The 23,084-nt window shown below is 42.5% G+C and overlaps 1 protein-coding gene across 1 annotated transcript in view; it reads left to right on the top strand.

Moving 5' to 3' along the window:
* Positions 1–254: 254 nt before the first annotated feature.
* ppp3r1a (protein phosphatase 3, regulatory subunit B, alpha a) overlaps positions 255–23,084 on the top strand; it is a 28,275-nt gene continuing 5,445 nt past the window's right edge. Inside the window, exons 1-4 of the mRNA XM_071480013.1 lie at positions 255–514; positions 11,490–11,529; positions 21,153–21,329; positions 22,806–22,865. Coding sequence (XP_071336114.1) covers positions 512–514; positions 11,490–11,529; positions 21,153–21,329; positions 22,806–22,865 — 280 coding nt within the window. The 5' untranslated portion in view covers positions 255–511. The remainder of the gene's footprint in view (positions 515–11,489; positions 11,530–21,152; positions 21,330–22,805; positions 22,866–23,084) is intronic.

Genomic DNA, 23,084 nt, shown 5'->3' with positions numbered 1-23,084 from the left:
GCTATTGATGAACCGACTTAGTGCTGCAGGGATTACATGAAATGAAGTCCATCTGCCAGTTGTGTACATTGAGGTTCAGTGAACAGACAGTGCAACATGTAGGAAGGCCTGGGAGCAGTGTTGTTATAACACCATTAGGGGGAGCACAAGCACAAACCTGTTCAGGAGGTGAAATATAAATAAATAAATATAACTTGCAGTACCCGGATGTACAGTACTGCCCCCCCCCCTTGCTTGTCAAACCGAGCCTCCTCCTCCGCTGACTGTCCCCTCCCAGCGGGTCTCCCTCCCTTTGCCACTGCAGTGAAAACCTCTGTAAAGGAGAGAGAGGGACGGAGAAGCGAGCCTGAAGCTGGGTGTAGAGCCAGGCCGAGACCTCACACAGCACAGCAGCCGCGGCTTGTTTTTCCTCTGTTTCTCGCCTCAGCTCGGCGGCCTACCGACTCCCCCCGTCTTGTAGCCTGCCTCTTTTCCGTTCACACCGCCTGGATTTCATCATCCGACCTGCAAGATGGTAAGCGGCGACGGCTCCTGTTTTCATACCACCGCCGACTGGTAAACGCACCAGCGGGCAGGCCTGTGTCGAAGAATGTGGCGCTTTGACAGGTTGTTTTTCGTGGTGAGCGCTTGTGCTTTGAGTTTTTACAGTCGACAACGCAGAGCCGTGGCGAGAAGGAAGCGCTTCCCTCACCCACCGCTGGCTCCCTGTCGGCTCTCTGCAACACCCCGGGGCTGGCAGTCGCCTGAAGCCTGTGGCCCAGATATTTCTTATCCCTTCTCGGCAGAGCCTGCACTCTTATTAGCAACGAGGCCCGTGCAAATTAGTTTTCGTGACAAAAATACCCGCTTATTAGGCCCAGGGTTGGCACTCACTGTGGCATATATCACACAGCGGGCAGGGAAATGTAACGTCCGCTGAAGTTACGTCTTTGCACACACACGCCTGCTCTGCATTTAATGTGAAATGTAATTCATGTGGCTGTGTTGATAGTTGCAACATTGATTCATTGAAAAAGGCAGAAGATACATTAGTTTCTATTTACAGCGGTTCTAGAGGAAGCTGCCACAGCAGGCCACAGGATTGGCTTATGCTGTCCTAATTAATTGGTTAGTCGACTGTGTGTGTGTGTGTGTGTGTGTGTATGCATATATATACATATACACACAGGTGAGTTGCCTAGTAACCATAAGGCATCCATCTAGTTACCAATAGGGGTGGACCTCAGGAAGATCAATGCTGACATGTTGTAGGGATTCTGGGTTGTGTGCAGAAGATTTCAAGCCCCCTGTCCCTCCCTTCACTGCCCTCTTATGCAAATATCTAAAACTTCCCCATACACACATTTTCTGATCAGTTTCTGATTTGCTCATTGCACAGAAATTGGCAGTGGCAGACCTTTGTTCATTAGTGGTCACCTGTCACTCTTTCCTTATTGCCTTGATAGGAAAAAAGCCAAATTTTATTCCTTGTGTCAGGTTGTTCGAGGTTGAAATCATTGTTGCGTGCCTTGAGGAAACTTTCTTTGCCTTTGGTATTACAGGTTTTTGCGCAGTAGATTGAAATAGATCTGGCAGTCTGTCATTAAGTGTTCAAACTGGAGTTACACGGATTAATCAGCAGGGCAGGCTGATATTATCTTATTTTAGTGGTAACAGTGTGGCCTATTGGCCCAAAACAAGGAATTATGTTTGAGGGCATTTAGACACCATGTCAGTGTTAGATAGCTCGTCCGCCAGAGAATAGTGACAAGTTTATTTTTCATCTGTAAAAGTTTCTGCTTAATTAATAACTTGTTAACAATTCTTTATAACCAAAATGAAGAGATCTTTATGGGGTCTTTGTTAATCTTTTCAAACATCGATATAGGCAGTGACCTCAAAGACCCAGTGTTGATCAGGATATATTGTGAGAAAAAATATCAACAAGTCACTTACTTTTACTTACTTTTTACTTTTTACATTCATACTTTCTGTCTTAATGTGTAACACCTGAGACTCTAGCTTGAATCTGCATTGTTAGACAGACTGAACTCACTCAGGGTCTGTTTTTAAGGAGCAGGTTTATGGATCTCTAGATATATTTGCTGAGTAAAACCTCAAATCTGAACCACTGACTGATATAAAAAGATCAGTTCTGAAAAATCTGATAACTTAGTAAACCAGTTTCTTGGAAACTTTTTGAGTAACCACAACATATATCAGGAGCTCATGCACTGTGATTCAAGGTGACTGTTCCTGAGGTTATGTTATGGTGCATAAAACATGCAAATGTAAATACAAAGGGACACATAACCCACATGCACTGCATTAAATTAACAGTAATAATTGTTGTTTTACTTCTCAATATTAATACATTAACCAGAGAAAGGTAAGCTAAAAATACCCAGATCTGTGTTACATTTGCCCTGCAGCAGTCTCAGCTCTCTGCCAGAGGGCACAAACTCGGGGCATGCATGTTCTACGGACAGCGTGCCAACTCATGGCCTGTCAAAATCTATTCTTCTCAGCTTCAGGGGGAGGTTGGGGGCAGGGATACACCGTCGCTTAAGCATGTAGTGGAATGATCTGATGCTAAGGGGACCATATGCTGCCTAGCAATCAAGCGCCACCCACATAAGGATCGAGCCGTAGCTAATGTAAAAGAGATAAAAGCCACAGTGAACCACCAGCAGAAGTGATGATCAACACTGCGTGATCCACACTGCACTTCCAACCAGCCCACTCAGTGTGGATTTATTCTCCTCACTGGCCGTTACATTGCTGCAGTCCTCGGCTTGCACTGGAGCCAGCAGTCATGGGGCACAGGCCAAACTCCGACTCCAGTCAGTTTAGTCAGTAAACATCTTTTTGTCTGGTATGTCAACCTTTGTGTGCGGTGAATAGCAAAGTTTAAAGCAACAGTTGAAGGTAGCTTGCTTCTGTAATTACCGGTTTGAACAGCAAAACATGAGATATAAGGCATGAAAGACTGTTCAGGAGTGCTGCAAAGTTAGAAAGGCCAAAAAGGGTGTGTAGATGCAGTCATGTCTGGTCTAATAAAGTCTAGACACTGGTGCTGATGCAGGAGGAGGCAAAGGGTGTTTAAAAAGCTACATTACAACATCCACCACCTGTTGGCGAGAAGCAGAATCTACGACCGGTGTTTGACTGACGTTTTTGCAGCCGATTGAAATCACCAAAATAAGTGTCTCTCTATTTTTGCCTCATCAGCATTCAAGGCATCAAATGCGCTGCATATAATTAATACCTAAAAGTGCATTTTTGCACACTGTCAGTGGTTGCAATGGAACCAACAATGTGGGGCTTCATTCACCGATAGCCTTTGTTTGCTGTGTCTTGCACAGCACGACACAATTCACCTGCAGCGACCCATTATATTAGAGTATGAAGCATTAATGTAATTGGCTAATGCTGGTTTAATGGATGACTCTGGCCTGGAGAGAAAAGTTTGCCAAACCCCATTGCCTATCATAAAATATGGGCCAAATATTCACTCCTCTCCAGAACGTTGAAGTCGTGACATTTTGGTATAAAAATCAGAGAAAAAAAAGTTGATAATACATCATCAACATCAATTTGACATCTTCCAAATGACCATCAATGATGCTGTTGTTGTGGCTGCTGGTACAACTTATTCGTTACATGTGTGTCCTCCTGTGTGATGCTTGTAGCAGCAGTGCTGTTATCCAGTGACAGTTGCGAGTAGATGTCGAGTCCAGCCTTGTAAATTATATCCGAAGGTTTTGATCATTTTTGACAAAACAAGCCCTTTGAACACCTTCTGCCATTTGTTAAAGAAATTGTTAATCAGTGAATTAATGAACTGTACAACAAAGCGATAGCAAATGTGTCAGCTGCAGCCTTAAATGATGACCTGCGCTCATTGTAGTGCTTTGTCCACTGGGACTTTTATTTTTATGTCACAGCAGTAGTGAGGGTGTCCCAGCCCTGGTGACACCAAGATGAATTCCCAAACTGGGGAACAATCCAGTATTGAGCTGTTGGCTGAAGATGATAATTGATTGTCCTCATTTTCTCAGCATTTGGCAAATACAGTGCGTCTTTATCACCACTCGGTTAGTGCATAAGAAGATTTAGGCATTGTTAGTATACATGGCATTATGGGGCCTTAAAAACCCTTTGTAGGTAAGCCCAAGACGGGGATAGAAATGGCTGAGAGGATTAGCCCTGCCACAGTTCCTTCAGGCACTTAAGATTTTGGTAATTATTTTCATATTTGCACTTGACTTCTAAATCTGGTAGAGATCCTTGACACACATAGAAATACACATAGAAATGCATACATACAAGCACACTTAACCAGGAAATATAACAAAACAAGAACTAAAAAAGGGAGAGATGCTTTGAGAAACAAAAGGAGAATGACTGAATATCTGTGTAAAGAGACAGATGACTGTAAACATGCAGCAGCTTATTTTAATTCTTGCACATATCCTCAATAGCTTCTCTTCTGGGTAATAGAGTGGAAGGTTATTGGTGATATTGCGCGTTCAGCCGGTTATTGGCCTGGGCTTTGCCTGCTGCACAGAGTTGGGCTGAAAAATGGAGGGGTGAACTCTATTTAAAGACCAGTCTGAAAGCACAGCTCAGCTCTGCACTCTGCTGTGACTCTGGAGGGTTGAGTGTGTTTATCATAACGCTCGGCTATATGGCGAGCTTGGTACTTGCAGACACATTTGTGTGGAGGAGGGGAGTCTTCTGATCCCTGAACCAACGGAGCAAGGAAGAAAAGCAGGGAGAAAGTGTGCAACACATAAACTGACTTGAATGCACTAACCTCAAAAATAATGAGTCAGTAACACGCATTGTTTGGGAAAGTAAGTCAAACACGCCAAGTTAGCCACACAGATGTTTAAAATTGCCCATAATTTGGATTGATTCCTCATGTGCGGACACACATACCAGAGGTCTTGCTTTTTAGATGGCCTTGTAGTTTACAGTGAGCAGTCATTTTGGCCCTTCACAAGTTAGAGGCCCCAAAAACAACATTAATTTGCATGTTTTTATCTGATCGACAGTCCTGTACCCAACGTGTTCAATTTGCAATAACATAAAAAAGAGGAAAAAAAGCAGCAAATCTTCACATTAGAGAATCTGGACAAAGAGAAATCTGAGTATTTTTTCTTCTTAAAAATGACTCAAACAGTTGATTATAATTGTTTTCAATAAATTCTGTTGATTGTTTTAATCATGTAATGTCTCAGCACTACTGTACTTGCTTTCTGAGGTTTCCTCTAGGTTTATTGACGTGATCACAAATTCCTCCTGTGTTTTCTTACTTTGGAAACTGAATGGCCAAGTGAAAGACTGCTCCATTTATCTTCCCATCTCACTCTCTACTGAATGTGTCTGTACAGAGAACAGCTGGCTTTCACACAATCATAGGACAACAGCATTGCCTCCTGACACCCTCGGCCACGTTTGTTCAGCAGATTTTGTATTCACATATTTTTCAAGTCAAGTACAATGAACACAGAGGTTTGACTTGTTGGCATCGGTACAGAGGCGCATTGGAAACAGAGTGTGATAGTACACATCAATATGCCTCGTACAAGGAGAACAGTCTTTCAGATAGTCTGCATGGTGAGACCATAAATACACACTCAGGTCTGATGCAGATTTTTGAGGCTGAATTTGATGTTTGTGCTCATGATGTGTGTGTGTCTGTCAGTTTGCCCATTCTGATGTTATTGTGTACTATTTAGAATATATGCAAGTCATCACTCCAGCATGTTGTAGGTTGAACTTGCTGCACTCAGACGTCTACATGATGTGCACTATGTTGGGTCTGATTTTGAAAACAAACTTCAGGGCGGCATCCCCCAGCCTCACCTGCTGTTTCCCGCTCATCAGGAAGCTGGTGATCCACTGACAGATGGTGGTGGGGGGGGGGGGGGGGGGGGGGGGGGGGGGGGGGGGGGGGGGGGGCACAGTGAGCTGTGTTTGGAGGAGAGGATTTCTGGAGTGATGGTGTTGAACGCCGAGCTGAGGTCCACAAACATGTCACCTTGGTAGATAAGGTGTTACAGGATGTAGAGCAGTGTTCACTGAGTCATCCACTGACCTGCTTACCTAGTAGACAAAATGCAGGGGGTCCAGCAGGTGTCCTGTGACATTCTTCAGACTTCATGACCACAGACATAGCGACATGGAGATGGAAGCCTGGCAGATGTAATCCACTGTCGGGGATGGATTCACTGAGCCGGGCTTAAGTGAAACAAAGGGCAGCAGACTGTGCACAGTCCTTGTACGTCCTGTACTAGGCTGCTCGGCCATTTTGTTGGGCAAGGAGCAGAGATTCACCAGGTGAATTGATGGTCGCACAGTTTGAAATCCCTGCTGTTGGAGCTTCACTAGTGCACCAGCGCCATTTCCCTGTCTCCAGTGTCCCACAGAGAGCTGCTGTCCACCCAACTTCGATCTTCAAAAAACTTTCCAGGTTTGTGAGAAGTGGTGAAAAACATCACAACAAAAAAAACTGCAGTGAAATGTCTGACGGTAAGCAGTTCTTCCCCAAAACACACAGAGAATAAACAAATACATAGAAAGTACTAGAGAGTGTTCTACCATGGCTGCCATCGATGGCGCCATCTTACCCAGCTCAGTCTGCAGCCCCATGAACCGTAGTCCGCAGTCTTTCATGTTATGACTGGGTTCTGCAGGTCTATAATTAGCTGGGATTTTTTGGTCGGCCTTAGTGTTGATGCCAGACTCTTCATTATGCAAAATGTGTTTTGTGTGCTAAGGACTAATTGATTCTGAATGAACCATGCATTATTGATGAGCCAACACAAGTCTCTCTCTCTTTCTCTTTTTGCCTCTTTTCCTTTCTGTGTATGCAAGATGCTTTTTTTTTCCACTTCATGCATCTCTTTTTCTTTCTCTGTATATTTACAATCATCCCACTTGGTATGCTCCATTAGCATCTATGTTAAGAGGCAACTCAACAAGAGCTGCAGGAAGTGGTTTGTTACAGAAGACATGACAAGAGTTACTCCTGACCCCAGGTTAGCCACACCAGTAACCTAAGGAAAGCCTAAGTGAGTAAACCTGTAATCCTCAATGCCAAATCTGCTTTGCTGTAAGTCTCTTTACCTCCAAGGACCCTGCAGCCAGCACTGAAGCAACAGTAGACACAAGGGATGTAGTTGAGAGTATGCACACCCAACACTCTTCAGCCACCATTTTGTTTTGGTCATTATTCATTTACCTTTGTAAGCTAAGATAAATGTGCCATAACATTTCATCAGGTAGGTGAAAACACTCACAGATCCACGTTTTCCTCTTGTAGCCCTACTTCGTCTTTTTTATATTTTTTGTTTGGTTCTGTATTTATCTTTGGGTGTTGGTGTTGTAGCTCTGTTGTTTTCTGAATCTGTTATTTACCAGTTGATTTATTTTGGAAATACAAATGAAGATATCAAAGGCAGAGTTTCCTCCAACATTTACAAATAAGGGATTCACAGCCAACTCTTTGTGGTTGTAATATTTGTGAAGCAGTGCACCGCATTCCTCACAACACTCAGTTTCTGGTCTTTTATGGTTTATCTTGTTTGACTCATCCAACAATTAGCTCATGTTGAATTTTGCCAAAACTGACGAATCGACTGATGATGCAATGAAAGTAGAAATAGATTTGCGTTCCCCTCAGCTCTACCTGGTGAGGTCCATTCTGCAGTTTTACAATAGGTGCAAAACTTTAGGGACACTGGCATGTTTTCCACTTGGATCTGTTTCATCTTGTCTTACATTCTTGAACTAATTCTTCACTCTTTGTGAGACATGTCATATTGCATTGGCAGAGCTGCATTCGTATTTTGGATTGGTTGCCCTATAGCAGTTGTGAAACCTCAAAAAGTGGCCATGTAAAGTTCAGCTTGGTGTCGTTTAAATTAACTCAGATGTACGTTATGTAGAATCGAACTCTCCCTAATTTATCTGCTGAACATGGCAACTGATTCATGCATAGGACTCCTAGTTTCCTCGTCTCCATTTCTAGATGTGTGACATATTTCGTGACAGCTGAAGCCGACGTGCTGCCTGGACTTGTGTCCGTACCTACTATTTCTGCCCATCATGACCTATTTGTGACCACCAGACAAGATAAATCAAAGTCAGTGCAGAGTGAGGTGCAATCAAGTATGCTGCCCGTGTGGCACTGGTAATGCAGGTCATCAAAACTGCAATTAACGAGATACCTGTATTTTCAATGTCTGCGCTGACTAAGAGCTAGAAAGAAAGACACAACAATGAAATATTTTTCTTTAGTCCACAGCAAAGGGACCAAAATAAAGGTGTGAACGACAGCAGGTCTCATGTAGCAGGGTGAGGGTGCATTCAGAGCCTGTCCTTGAACTTGAGGACGCTGGTTCACGGCCTCAAATCCAAAATCCAGCTGAAGTGTCATTTAGGAAGTGACTGTGCCTACAGCTCCCGCAGTGCTGCTCTGCAGCAGAGAGATCTCTGTGTAGAGGAGCTAACAAAAGGATTGTTTCCTACAGGGATCAATAAAGTATCACATTGTCACTATTACCCACTGAGCCACAAAGGCAATGGGACACCCAACCTCAGTAATGGTGGAGTCATGTGTTACACATTGAGCTACACTGGAACTCAATCTTTGAAGCTGGCAGTGCCCAGCCTCTGTCGAGTTGTTGTTCCACAGAGGAAAACCATGTACATGTCAGCCTCAGATCACAGCGCCATCGGCCGACTCCACACTCCTCACAGGGTGTCAAATGCTAAGTCGCTCTCCCGGCTAATCCTGTGTCACCTCTTTCTCCTCACTGCTCTTAAAATACCATGAGTTCTCTCAGCTAAGTCTGCTGTTGTAAGGTAACACAACGATAAGCCAGCACATGACATAACTGGCACTAGCTTATTCTAGTCGGTCCAGTGCGTTATCGTGTATCTGTGTGTCGCTGTGAGCTGAAGACAAGAGTAGTACTTGTCTGACTGTTGCAAGGCATTTGTGATAGTCTTTTCTATTTTTATTTTGAAGTTGGTTCTTTTGGTCGTAACCACAGTGGGAAAAGTTGTGTTTATTGCATTCACGCTGGCAAACAAGCAAACCAGTCAAAAGTCACTGAGCTCTTCACCTTCTCTGGTTTTCATGCAATTTACCAGAAGCATTGTAATAAGAGAATAACCCATCTTTGAGTCCACAAAATTAAAGATGTTTCTGTTACATTTTCAGTATTACCTTTATTTCTCTACCATTTGTATACACGACAAAGGAGACTTGCATTTTTTAAAAATCATTTTCAGTCTGGCTGTTTTGTACAGTGCAAGTTCAGATGTCACTGTTTTTGCCCAGGAGTAAACTTTAAATATTAGAAATAAACATCTCCAAGCTGTCAAGAAACAAATGCTGTCTTATTTCAGACCTGTGTGGTTGAGGATCGATGACCCCAGACTCAAATTCCTTTCTTCTGTGTTTTCTTTAAAACCTCTATGTGCAAAATTTGTACATTTCTTACTTTGGTGATTTCTTGCGGCAGCAGCAATAAAGACACTACAGGCAGTGCTGCTCATTTTCATTTTATTTTTCACATAAATTCATAAAAACATAAAATGGGCTTTACATCCAACTGTGTTGAAGAGCAGCTGCAGTCAGTAGCTGGTGTCCTGGACACTGTATACACTGCAGGAAGATTAAACAGAGCTGCCAGTCCGCATGTCCAGTTTGCCAAGCACAGCCTTGGTTTAGCATTCCTCGATGGAGCTGCAGGACAGTTCTGGTCGATTGCTCACTGGCCCGGGGCATCTCTCTCAGATGTAGGATCCCCATTCAGGCCCCCCCCCCCCTCAACCGCAACAGGGACTCCACACTGGCTCCCACGTGAGCGTTCAGCCTCACCCTGCCAGCAATCAGACTCAGGCTCAGTGGACACTGCAGTGTTGGATGGGGATGGGATGCGGATGTGGCTGCTGAACATGAGCCAATAACAAACACACACATACACACACACACATTCATTTAAAGCGCCTTTGCGTTATGCTGAAAGATTTGATGCCGTGCAAGAAGCAGGACTTGAGGCTGCACATGTAAATAGAAACGGCCTAAGGGAGTTTGAGAAAATCATCATTTTAAAATGTTCACAGAAACCGATGAAGTGGCTTGTATTTGTGTGCGTGTGTGCAGTCTTGTTGCCACACAGAGTGTTGTCGCCACTGTAGGTTCCTTCAGCACAACCACCATCTCCCCGTGTGTGTGCCACCCCCACACCTCTCTCTGCAGCTGTATGCTGACTATGCCCATCCCCAGAAAACATTTCACCCCATCCTCAGCAAATATTACAGTAACTAAAATATATGGGGACTTATATCATGCAGAATCATGCAGACTGATGAATCTCTATCTGTAACTTTTGTGTATTTGTGGTAGGGCTGCAAAATTAACTAAATAATTGTGTTAGCACATTTGCATGTATCCATACATAGGTAATTTTTTTATTTATATTTTTTGTTATTTTATTGAACTTGAAAAAAATGAAAAAGTTTACTAAGTATATGCAAAATATGCCATACCTGAAATATTAAAACCTAAAAGATCATTTGCAGAACAAAGATTTTAGTATTTTGCACACTTGTAGGCTTAAGGATATAAAATGGTAACTGTACACAATAGTAAAAATGGTATTACTTGTAGACATGAAGCACTCGTCCAGCCAGTCCTGACCTGTGGAATGAATTGTTGCTTCTGTTTGAAGGAGCTGCAGAACCTGAGGAACATTTGCATGTAGACCATCTGAGGAATTTACATCTGCACTTTTTAGACAATGAAGGTGTTTTACTCTGAAGGCAGTCGAGCTTGTGTGTGAATGCTTTTATCCAAAAGATCTCTGAAAAGTCTTAATGAACGCATGACTCAACTTAAGTGTTTTGCTTGAGTAATACTGACACTGCAACATCCGTGTACCTACCCACCACATCAGAAAAGATAATCAGATTAGCTGGAGATCCATCACTCTTATAGAACACTATAGGCTCTAGGGCCCAGAGTGTAAGCCATTGATTTTGCAGTCCTACCTTTCTCTGTTTATTGGCAATGTGTAACATCCTGGTAATAAAAAAAAAAAAAGAAAAACAAGGAAGAAAATCAGAGGAAACAACTTTGAGTTCTGTAGAGAATTGTTTCAAAATACCTGCATGTACTGCAGTTTTTAATCAGCGTCGAGGCGTCGAACAGCTTTTTAAAAGCTGTGTTCTTTCCATAAGAACCAGCTCACTGCTTCTCAGTTTTAACCGATAAAAGAGCTGGTATGTGCGTGAGATGGTGTCTGGATTGATAAGCTACTGGCACGATGCACAGAAAGTCTTAGCAATACCCAGCTGCAGTTGTTGGGCTGCTTCAAAGAGGGTTTGTAATCACTGCTGGCTTATTTTAAGTAATGTAGCAGCTGTAGTGGGTCTTTATTGAAACCATCCTGATGTCTTCTAACTTCTCCGTTTCTCTCTCCCTTCAGGGAAATGAGGCCAGTTACCCCCTGGAGATGTGCTCACATTGTAAGTATTTTGTATGTTTGCTTGCTCTAGATGCACAGGGCTTTTATCTGGCACAGTTCATTATTTACAGGGTTTCTCCCAGAGAGCGGACGCACTCATTAATTACGTGCCTCTGATTTGTGTTCATTTTTGTGATGTTGGAAATCAGTGAGCAGAGCTGCTTTGTGGCAACATTTGATTTACTGATTTAAAATTCTTTTTTTTTACTGTTAGTACTGTTCCTTGATTGTAAGGTATTTAATTCTATTGATGAGACAAAATCATATCCACCTATATTATTACACAGCTGTCCTTATAGTGCCTTAAGTGCTGATTTTAATTGAATTATATTTATAACACATGACTATTTTCTTGGTCAAGTTTACAAGATGTCTGCCCGGTAGACATCTTTGAGCTTTCAGGAGGAGGAGGAGAACTGAGGAGATGACTCACATTTCTTCTTTGTCCGCCTCCTTCACCTTCCCCACCTGATGATGCATCAACACAACATCTCGGCCTCGCGTTGTTGAAAAAGTCCTGAGAGATGCAGTTTTCACACCAGCTCGCTCTGGTGCAAATGGCACGGTTTCACCGGGACGTTGCTGAGAACCAGGTTAAACTGGGTCCGCTGCTCCACGTGTTTAATGAGCACTGAGACTGTGACAGGTCCCTCTGTGGTGTAGGAGTACTTCAGGGACCATGTGACTGTTTAGGTTGACTTCTTCATGTCTCAGAATTAGAGTCACGTGCTAATAAGTATTTTGACGTTTTGGGCTACAAAGTCAGTTGTTGATATTTTTGGCGGCACAGTTAAAAAGATGTTGTATGAGGATTAAACTTATTCTCCTTAACCATGATGGTTACTTATGAGCTAAAACGTTATAATGCAGCAGGCAAAGGGGGCAGAATGGTGCAGGAGGGATTTTCTGCTGGGATGTAAAATTACAAATTGAGTCTTCATGACTAAATAAGCTTTTTCTGCAACTTGGAGCTTTTTACAGGCAGAAGAAATAAAAACATGCAGATGGAGACGTCTTTTCATTGTCAATAATCAATAAGGATTGTAGTGAGAGTGATTGTGCAACAACTGAGGACTTCCTTGTTACATGATTAATCGCCTCTAGTCACGCAGTAATGTGTCATTTTGAGATCACCCATGTCTTGTGTGTTGCCCAATAGTGTAACCCAACCAACACACACACACACACACACACACACACATCCAAAATGACACATCTTGTTAGACACACTGGACACACTGTGACTTGTCCATACTTATTTTCATGACTAACATTGTTGAGGACAGGACCTTGGCCTGTCAGGCCTTTCAGGCATTCCTCCCCAGGATTATGGTGAGGGGAGGTGGATTTGGATGATGCATGACCCTGAACTGAACCCATCAAGGCCCTCTGCATTCAATCTGGGATATTTACAGCTTCTCTCTTTACTCTCTTTGTCTCTCTCTCTCCCTCTCTCTGTGTTTCTCCCTCTGTCTTTCTTTCACTCCTCTCTTTGACTCTCCTCTGTCCTACTTTGTTCTTCTTTTTAAAGGCGCCATATTAACAGGAAAAGATGCACAAAAACATCAAATAACTGAATTTAAACAGATAAGACAGATGTTTTATAGCAATACCAACCTGATCAGTCACCAAATCAAACCTCTGAGAAATGACTAAAGGTCTAACAGGTGTTTATGTTTACTGAATGCACTGAGCATTTAGATATTTACTGTAACTGGTTTTTCCTCCTACATTAAACAGGGTTTTCAATTTGGGAAAATGTTCAGTCCTGCTTGTCTCTATCAAACACTCTTTTTCTGTCCTCTGTCTCCTACTTTCTCTTTCTTTGATTTTCTCTCTCTCTCGCTCTCTCTCTCTCTCTCTCTCTCTCTCTCTCTCTCGATCTCTCTTTGGCTTTCTCCCTCTGTCTCTCACACCCTGCACTGACAGAGCAGCTGCTCAGCTCATCAAGTGTTTGGACAGGCTGTGAAGAAATTAGCTCTGGCCTGTCGGTCAGATAGATTCACTCTGCTGCACCTCAACCTCAACCGAATGACTGTGAACTCACAAAGTCTAACGCCCACTCACCTGTACCTGCCATCAGACCGTTCTTCACTTGCTTTGTTGATGTCCAGAAGATCAGACTTTTTCAAAGTGTATGTGCGCACCCACTCTGTTCCACCACCCTCTTCACCACACACACACACACACACACACACACTCACACACTCACACATACCCTCAATGCATCATGCTCTCACAGAGAAACGCAGCAGTGAGCCTGAAACCGTCGCAGGCCTGTCTGCAGCCGCCCAAAATAAATGGCGGGTGACTCGCTGGAGTTCCTTGTTGCTAGGGGTTTCCCTGAGGGCGGGAATCAGAGCCTCTGTCAGTGGGGGTGGCGGGGTGAGTTGGGGGTTTTCTGATGACGGCACTGCTATAAATATACACCATCAGCGCGCTGCCCTGCTTCGTCCTCCGTTCGGTCCATGCAGGCGAGCTGTACATTATCAGAGCAGCCAGAGCAATCAGCCTAATGCACCAAGTGCTGGAGCGCTCCTCTGTAGTACACACACTCAGCTGTATGGCCTCCTCTTACCAGTGGCCCAGATGAGATAAGACTGAGGAAAGGTGTGTGTGCGTATGTGTGTGTTTGCCTCTTTTTTTAGTCACAGAAATGACCTGACTTCCAAATCTACAGGTAATCCAGAATCTGCTCCGTACCCACATGATGAAAACAGCAGAAAGCCCGACAGGCTCCTCTCTTTGAATTTTTACACTCAGCACAATTTTAGCTAATTATACATGTATATAATTATTTTCCAGCAGTGCTGCATTTCCTTAACCAAGAAAACAACAGTTACAACTGTAGGTAAAGAATCTGTAACATTACATTTCTTCTATTCTGCATTATAGAATTGCACAAGATAGTCATGATTTCATACTTTCTACTAGGGCTGCACAATTTATGGAAATATTATTGCAAGTGCAATATCCACATTTTTTTAATAAAGGTAAAATGTGTCACAACATACCTTTTTATAAATCACATTATCATCATTTTTATGTTATTTTCAGTAAAAAATAAAATGCAAAAATGGCCACAGCTCATATAACAACCAAAACAATCTCAATGTGATATTTATTTATTTATTTGCATATCGTCAGCCCTGATGTCAGACTAACACAGACTGACTAATAGAAATTTAGTGTTGCACTTCTGTAATACTGGGGCACAGCAGAGAGCAGGGAAACATGTTGGATCCTGCTCCTCCTATAACGCAACACAATAACATCTCCTCACTCGACCCTTCCTTCCTGTCAAACACCCACATCTTTCAAACTCCCTGCCCCTGGTTTGTAATGCAGTGTTTTTGTCAAACATGTTGTGTGTCTGTGACCTCATCGGGGTTATTTTGTCAGACTTTAGAGAGAGAGGCACAGACGCTGTTATACAACAGTTTTCTCACGCTGAGCAGCGCTCCTCATGACCAGGAAACTGATTTTTGAGTTCATCTTCACTGATTAGAATCTGTGGCTTTTTTTGTTATCTTGTATTTGTCACACACTGCTGTCTTCTGATATGTTCCCTGGACAGCACTACACCCTTATTTGCTTAGTGCAATCCCATTATGCTAATTGGCGCAGTTTCATGCATCAAACTCGTGTAATTACTGAGCGTTGCGTGTAACCTCCTCATGTTTACCCACTCTCACACCTTATCTTGTGTGTTGGGGGAGTGATATGCAGCAGGGTCTAGGCTGTAATTATCAGTAACATGCCAACAGAAAACGGCGCTCTAACCCCACCCTACCTCTCAGTTCAGGTTAGCTTTGTTAATGGAGTCACATGTCTCCATTAATGTGCAGGGTGAACCATTTGATGGCTGAGCATGCTTAAGAGGACAATGACTTTGGGAACATTACGTTTTATAATTGTACAGAAATGGGGAGGAGAAGCCAGCTACACTCCACCAGATTTTCTGCTCACACAGCTGTGCTGCTGTTTAATGGTTCGCTTCAGCCTACTTTGAGCACCAGTAATGTCACAGTGTTAAGCAGAACATTTGGTGTGCAAATCACAGATGCTGACAACTTGCACCAATTACAGAAACACCAGCACTGATATTAGTATTGAACTTGGTAATACTTGATCCAACATTTAGCCATCCGCTGTTTAGTTCACCCAGAATCAGAACTGCACGTGCATGGCTAGCTGTCCTGATGACATTTTTGTAAACACATATTGAATTTGTGTGTCCAGATGGACTGTAATATACAACCTAAGAACTGAAGTTCAGTATATGACACTGATGTTCAACTGTAAAGACAGCGAGAGCAGCACAAACAGCAAAGGAGCCCATGCAAGACAAGCTATGAACCGTAGACCAGAGGGAGGAGCATTACGACGACCACTGCAGTATTTGTTTATGTTAATTGATGCTTGTGTGTGTGTGTGTAACAGACAGTTTGTTTCAATGCATACACCTCATGAACAATTGTTTAAACGTCCCTCCTTCTTTGCTGTGTGTGTGTGTGTGTGTGTGCGTGTGCTACTTTGGGGGCTAACGGGTTCCAGTTGCCTAGTAACACAGTTGAGGGTGCATACAGCGTTTCTGAAGGTGTGTGTGTCTGTTGTGATCTGCGGTGGAGTATGAGATTATCATAATCATCTCACAGTTACACTGGGTCTCCCTCAGAGCTGCTTATTAGCATAGCAGAGTGAGGAGCCTCTCAGAAAACCCTTTCTTTCACATAGCAACATTTTGGATATTTTGCCCATGAATAATAAAAAAATGCATCCATGGGGATATTTATCTGCTATATTATCATGCAATTAAAAGCACATAGTTCTAGATCATCATATCAAAACACTCCTTTTTTGTGTATAATGTGAAAATTGTCTTTGCTGAGTCATCTTGCACAAAAATGCATAATGCACATAAAGAAATCTACAATAGAAAATGTGATTACAGGCTGATCTAGCCAACTGTACCATCATATAAAACCTGCAGCCTAACTAGCAACAAGGGAGGTGTCCATCTGAGTATCAGTTTGCAACATCGCCCACATTGCTGCCGCTGTCTCTGCTGCCAGAGGCTCAAACACACAGGCTGTGGCATGACACTGGGGTTACAAACATGTCTGTGACCTCCTCCTCTGCAAGTGGAGGTCACAGAGAAGGCTAGTGATCGTAAAGGGCAGGGTCCTTTTTGCAGGTTTGTTTTTAACTTCCATATTAAATCCCTTTTTTTTATGCAGAAGCAAGACAGTTTTTCCATGGCTATAATTGTAAGTACAGGTGCTGGAATAATAAAAAGAACATCTTGTATCTGTGCACAACACTTTTCCGTCAAGCGTCATCATTTCAGGCACACAGCTGTCCTCTAAATATACTAACACTTTTTTTATTTGATATACGTCCTTTCTCTTGTAAGCAAACCGAAGCTCACTTATATGGTGGACAGTTTTAGGTGCCTGTAATTGCAAGTAGAGGAGTCAGTGCTTGTAAAGCTGGTGATCAAGGGATTTCAGCTTATTTTACTGCACTCACTGGAAAGAGTTTGCATAAGAGAATGAGATAATGATAGTTAAATCAGAGAACCTTTCAGTTTATTGGGTGCTTTCCTTGGAGCTGTAAACCACAGCTATGATACAGTTGTGGTTTCTACCTCTTGGCAATAAGTTATCAGAAAGCACCATATGGTGGATAAGTCAGTCGAACTAACTGCTGTAGTAAAAGGACTCTACCCACCATCTTAATCGCGAGTTTTATTTGGCTCAGCTCGGTGCGGCGTCTGTCTGTGACGCTGGCAGACGTGGGACTTTTGTTGGTTCAAGACCTGGAGGGGGACTCAGACTGTGAGAAAGCTGTTGTCCTCGCTCGCACGAATTACACATATACCTACTCACTCGGCAGTTCCAGACAGCAAGAAGGGATCTGGGCAGGGTGTTCAGATGTTCCCCGCTCAGCGACTGCACCGAAGTTTGTTATGTGTTGTAAATGTCAGAGCGATTTTTCATCTGTACAGCTTATCCCACTGACCTGACTGTGTAGCAACAAAGGGTACTTAAACTGTGACAGGGAAGCGGTTTGAAAGATTAATATTAACATCTGCTGTTTGGTGGAGAGTTGTTCTTTATTGGCCTTATAGAACGGTAAGTGTAAACATATTTGTAGGGCTGGGAGTGGTTCAAGTTCAATTTGAACCCTCCATACTCGAGTACCTTAGTTATCTCCTCTCTCCTCACCATGCAGCCCTGAAAATGGCATCCTGTTATTTGTTGACAACAGCTTCTTAATTATAAAGTTATCGTGCACAAAAAGGGAGGGCTGCTCTCCCAGTTGTTCTGTACCATTGATTTTGCACCTGCTTGCAGAATGTGGGGTGTGTGTGCTGTCTACAGGAAGTGTCAGGAGGAAACTGAACCCCTAATCAAAATAGATTTGTACCCACACTTAAACTGAAAAATAACGTATCTCGCTGTGCCACCTTGATTTAATAAATATGGCTTTGATTTAGGGCGCTAAACCCAGGATGGTGATTATCTGTAGCACTGATACCCCCTCGCACAGACTATGAGCCAAGCTTGTGTCATCTGCTGTGAACAGGAAACAGGAGGCTGCTGATAAGGAAGTGTTCTGTGACACAGGACAGCCGTGTGCTTGACTCCGATAACTCGCACCAAGTGGACACAGAAACCCTGTGGTATACATCAGATTTTGCATGTGTGTTTGTATCAGGAGTTGTCAGGCACATAAAAAACAAGGCAGAGACCCTTCGTTAGAAATAAACGTACTTTATATGTGCAAAAATCATGGAAATGAGATACAGTATAATAAACATTCATTGTATCCTAAAGGGCTTTGTGTCTTGCTCATGCAAAGGCTCATTAATCCACAGGCCACGGTGGCTTTTGCATCACAAATTCAATTCATCAGGTGCTCGCACAGCACACACACACGATTTACCAGTGGGCTGCTGCTAATGCTGAAAACAAATAAGAGCATTATCCATCAAGGATGAGCCAGGGAATGAGTTTGAGTTATACAAGAATTCAAGTTCGGATTCAAACCATCAGTGTCATACAAGCAGAAGCATCTCGATTTTCTTTTTTCTTGTGCTGATGAACTCTTACTATGTAATCATTATACTAAGGCTGCAACTACCAATCATTTTCATTATTAATCAATCAATCAATCGTCTACTTTAAAAATGTTGGAACAGTCAAAAATGTGCTTCACAGTTTCCGATAGGCTAAGGTGGTGTCTTCAAATGCCTTCGACGAAACAACCCACAGCCCAAATACAATCAACTTATTATCAAAGAAGACTAAGAAAGTTTTTTGCCATTTTATCTTTAAAAAATAATTAATTAGTTATCAAAATTGCTACAGATTAATTCTCAGTTGACCAAGTAATTGATCAATCAGCTTATTTATTCAGCTTCATCATATTTTTATAGTTTGAAACCTCTTGAGTATGTGACATGCAATTGTGCACATAGATAACACGTTTATTCCTGAGAGATTTAATGTGACTTGATGCCATATATCCCAGGTAAGGTGAACTGACATAACCTCTACTCTCCTGCTCTTCACCTCCATTGTTTGCTTGCAGCTGCTTGGATCAGGATGCAAGCTCAAAATGTGAAGTCTGTACTGTGTACAGCATATCACTACTGTAAAGGTCATTAGAGTAGTGATGCTAGGACCTTATGTCGTGGACTTTAGCAGATTGTACAGGTTATACAGCTCCTCACCAGTCTGCTGCTGTGGTTGCATCCATTTCCAACTTAGTCTTTCTCAACCTCTGTATCTCTCACTCTCACTCATTCCTCCCCTACTCCTCCACCACACTCTGATTAGTCATGGAGCTAATGTAGCACAGCATGTCCGAACGTTGAAACCCAAAACACAACCCACACCCCCCCCCTCTGCATCCTGTAATAAGTGGAACGATGGGAAAACATCTCGTTGCTTCAACCAGGAATCACTTTCTCCTGTTAGTATGCAGACATCTTTGTGTGTGCATCCAAATGTGTATAAAGTGCCTGCCTTACTTATAACTGACAAATTAGTTTTTTTAATCCCTTTGCTCTGTAGATACAGAAAAGTGACAGATTACATCAGAAAAAAAATCCAAGTCATTGTGTGTCATTCTCATTCTTCCAATAATTCTTGTGATTATTTTGGCAGAGATCGCGATTGCAATATAAGTCATGATTTCATTTGTTCATTTCACTGAAAAAAACCCCCAAACTTTAAAATGGTGATGATGTGACTTTAGTTGGGGCTTGTACCAAACATGCATGTTCCCTTACGTCTGGAGAATGTGATTTGTAGGATACTACACTTGGCTGTATTGCATTTTCAATTACATTTCAATTAATTGTGCAGCCCTATTCCAAAAACATATTCTGTTATGTCTTGTTTTGATGATGGTGGTGGAGAGCGCTGGCTAATACACAGATCCAAAATCTGAATGAATGAATTCCTTACGGACTTGTTTACCACCTGTGTGGACACAGCCAGGAGATATCAGAGCCTGCAAAAATGCCAACCTGTCCTATTTGTAATTACCACCAGGAGGCCTTTTTCCCCTCAGTTGTCAGGTTCAATGCAAAGTAAATCTGATATGATGTGAACTTCTCCTTGAACTTTACCTGGACTCGTGGAGGTCAGTCAACCTGATCAGAACTGGAATGAACTGAATTCTTAGCCTCATAAATTTCTCACACCTCCCTATTGTCCCTTTTTCCCTTTGTCAGCTGTGTGTTAAGATTAATATATAGCCCGTGTTATTTAGGACCCCAGATTAAAGCAGGCAGTGTAGTAGTTTGTGGTTGGCCATTGGGATCATGTGACCATGTGTGAATGAGCTTATATAGTAATTAACAACTGGCTTTATTATTGCTTCTGGATTACTCCTTGGTGTGGTTCATTATACTGACTTGGGAGTTGAGGCTGTTTCTGATGGCAGGGCAACAAAAGATGCAGGTCCGCTCTGATAGAAAAGCACCAGTTGACAAAAAAGGCTGTAAGTTTACAAAAGCGACACCTGTATATTTTGTCTCTTTGTTAATTTCCCTGTTACTGCTCTACCTTTTGTTTTTTAATCAGCTCTCATTTCTCTTTCCTTTTTTTTTCCTATTTTAGGATCACTGCAGTTTTATCAGAGCAGCACCAGGGTTGGCTGCATGTAATATTTTGCAGTCTAGCAACTGGAGCTTTTTCAGTAGTTGCACCCATTTCAGGTCTCTCTGTAGAAGAGCAGCACAACATGTGTTATTGTGGGTCCACAGCTCGGAGCAGTGTGCTCAGTCCTGTTCAGTCCTTGACCTAGTTGCAAGTGGTGGCTACTGAAATTTATGACTACAGTTCATGCAGGTGTTTGTGGGGATATTTATATTTTGCGAGAAAAAGAAACCTTCTTTGCTTAGTGGTTGTGATGCTGCAGGTGAACAGTGCACTGTGGCTCATTTTCCCTGTAACTTTTAACTTTAACTAACTTTCCTATTTCTATATGTCCTAGTATTACTTCCCCACATGCTACATGCCACCCTGAAACTGACTGTCTTCAAAGCAAATGTAACTCATCTGGATCTTCTCCCCCTTCCCCTCTTTCTTTTTTCTCTTTGTCCAGTCGATGCTGATGAGATTAAGAGGCTAGGCAAGAGGTTTAAGAAACTCGACCTAGATAACTCTGGCTCTCTCAGCGTGGAGGAGTTCATGTCGCTGCCAGAGCTGCAACAGAACCCGCTGGTGCAAAGGGTTATCGACATATTTGACACGGACGGGAACGGAGAGGTGGACTTTAAAGGTATGCCATAAACTCTGCTGGTGTGGGGAACTACCCGCACCTGATTTTATAGCTTTATTCTAGTCCATGTTAGTCCCTGAGATGTTTTTAAAGATACCACAACACTGCTGGTGTCATATCAGTGCAAGTTGACTGCTGTCCCAAATTTGATCACAACTTTATTATATTTCAGAGGAGCTTTCACAAAACTGCTTGACTTTACAGCCAGTGTTCAGTTTTTATGTTGTGACTTTTACACAGTTCACTCAGAGGAAGTTCACTTGTCTTTTATCTGACTTAAATACAGCCTTTGTAATTGCTTTGGCTTGATCAGAATTTGTCTCCAGGCCTTGATTTTTATACCATTTTTTTTAAATACCATTAGGATCAGCCAGCTAACTGACGTGGGTTGGTTTTACTGTTTGACGTCTGTATGATGTTGGTATTTAGCATCAAGGCTCTAATCACGCAGCTGCTTGCAAGCATACACCAAGTTTAGTACATCCCCGAAAAAGAAGAGCAGCTGCATCAGATACACAGCCCACCATAGATATAAGCTTCAAAATGACCATGAGTGCAGTGTCTCTGTACAACAGGAGCTCAGCAGATAAAGTCGAATTATTACTTGAATAATAGAAAAGAAAGGTGTCACACAAAAAGTGGAAATATTTTTCTGTACTTGACTGAATACAAAACAAGTCAAAATTAATCAATAAAAGTCAATAAAAATAGAAATATAAATTATAAAAATATACTTTTGTCAATATGAGTATTATATTTCAGCAGTATGTAAAACAGCCTCCAAATGCATGTGCTGTACAACCAGCATCCACCAGTACAACTTATTCCAGAATTAATACCACTGTAATTACTGCACATACTGGTGGCAGCATAAGGGTTAACATTAATGCTGTATTAATGTCTCTGTGCTGTTTTCATATTTACTGCAGGAGTTTTTCTTTATTCTGCTAACACTATTAGGCAGCTGCACCACGGTCCATTAGCATTTGGTGTGATTTTTAGGCTCATTTTCTGTAATAAAATGAATTAATAGCAGGCTTCATGTCAGTGCACAAATACACAGCATGTGAGTGCTGAAGAAATCCTCTTCCAAACTGAATGCATGACAGGGAATTACCCCTGGATGAGTTTTACAAAACAGACCTATTGTTCTCCAAGTGTAGAAATGCATAATTGGCTCTGAGGTTCAACTGCAGTGCATGATCAAAAATAATCAGATCTCCATGTCTTGGGACTTTGCACCCAGCAGCCTCTCTTCTCTCTCAACTCTTCAGAATAGAAGAAGTGCTTTTCAAAGTGGAGATCAGGAAATGCAATCCAGTATGTAGAGTCACAATTCAAGTCTTGACAGTCAAGGTGGTGTTTTAGAGCTGAGCGAGCTCTGACCAGGGTTTTGACAGGGGTTTTCTCTGTAATACTGAAGTGGAGACTGTGTAGAAAGCCTTACGGGCACTGATTGTTGTTCTCCTCTCCCAGAGTTCATCGAGGGAGTCTCGCAGTTCAGCGTCAAGGGGGACAAGGAACAGAAGCTTCGATGTAAGTAAAGCTGCTTCTTCATTAAAACCACATGTGGCCAGAGGTAACACCAGTGGTTCAGGGTCTGTTATCCCCACACACGTCTGCTGGTTCTGGCGCTTTGGGAATTGAACCTGCCGGGGCTTTGTCTCCTGTGTCCTCCCTGTTCTGTTTGTCTCACCAAAAACTCCCCTGGTGAAAACGACAGTAAACAGTTGAGTAGTGTACAAATTAACTGCT

This window comes from Trachinotus anak, unplaced genomic scaffold (genome assembly GCF_046630095.1).
Source record: "Trachinotus anak isolate AG129_WGS33_773 ecotype Australia unplaced genomic scaffold, CSIRO_AGI_Tana_v1 ptg000007l, whole genome shotgun sequence".
Classification (NCBI taxonomy): domain Eukaryota; kingdom Metazoa; phylum Chordata; class Actinopteri; order Carangiformes; family Carangidae; genus Trachinotus; species Trachinotus anak.
This window is presented reverse-complemented; position numbering and strand designations above follow the sequence as displayed.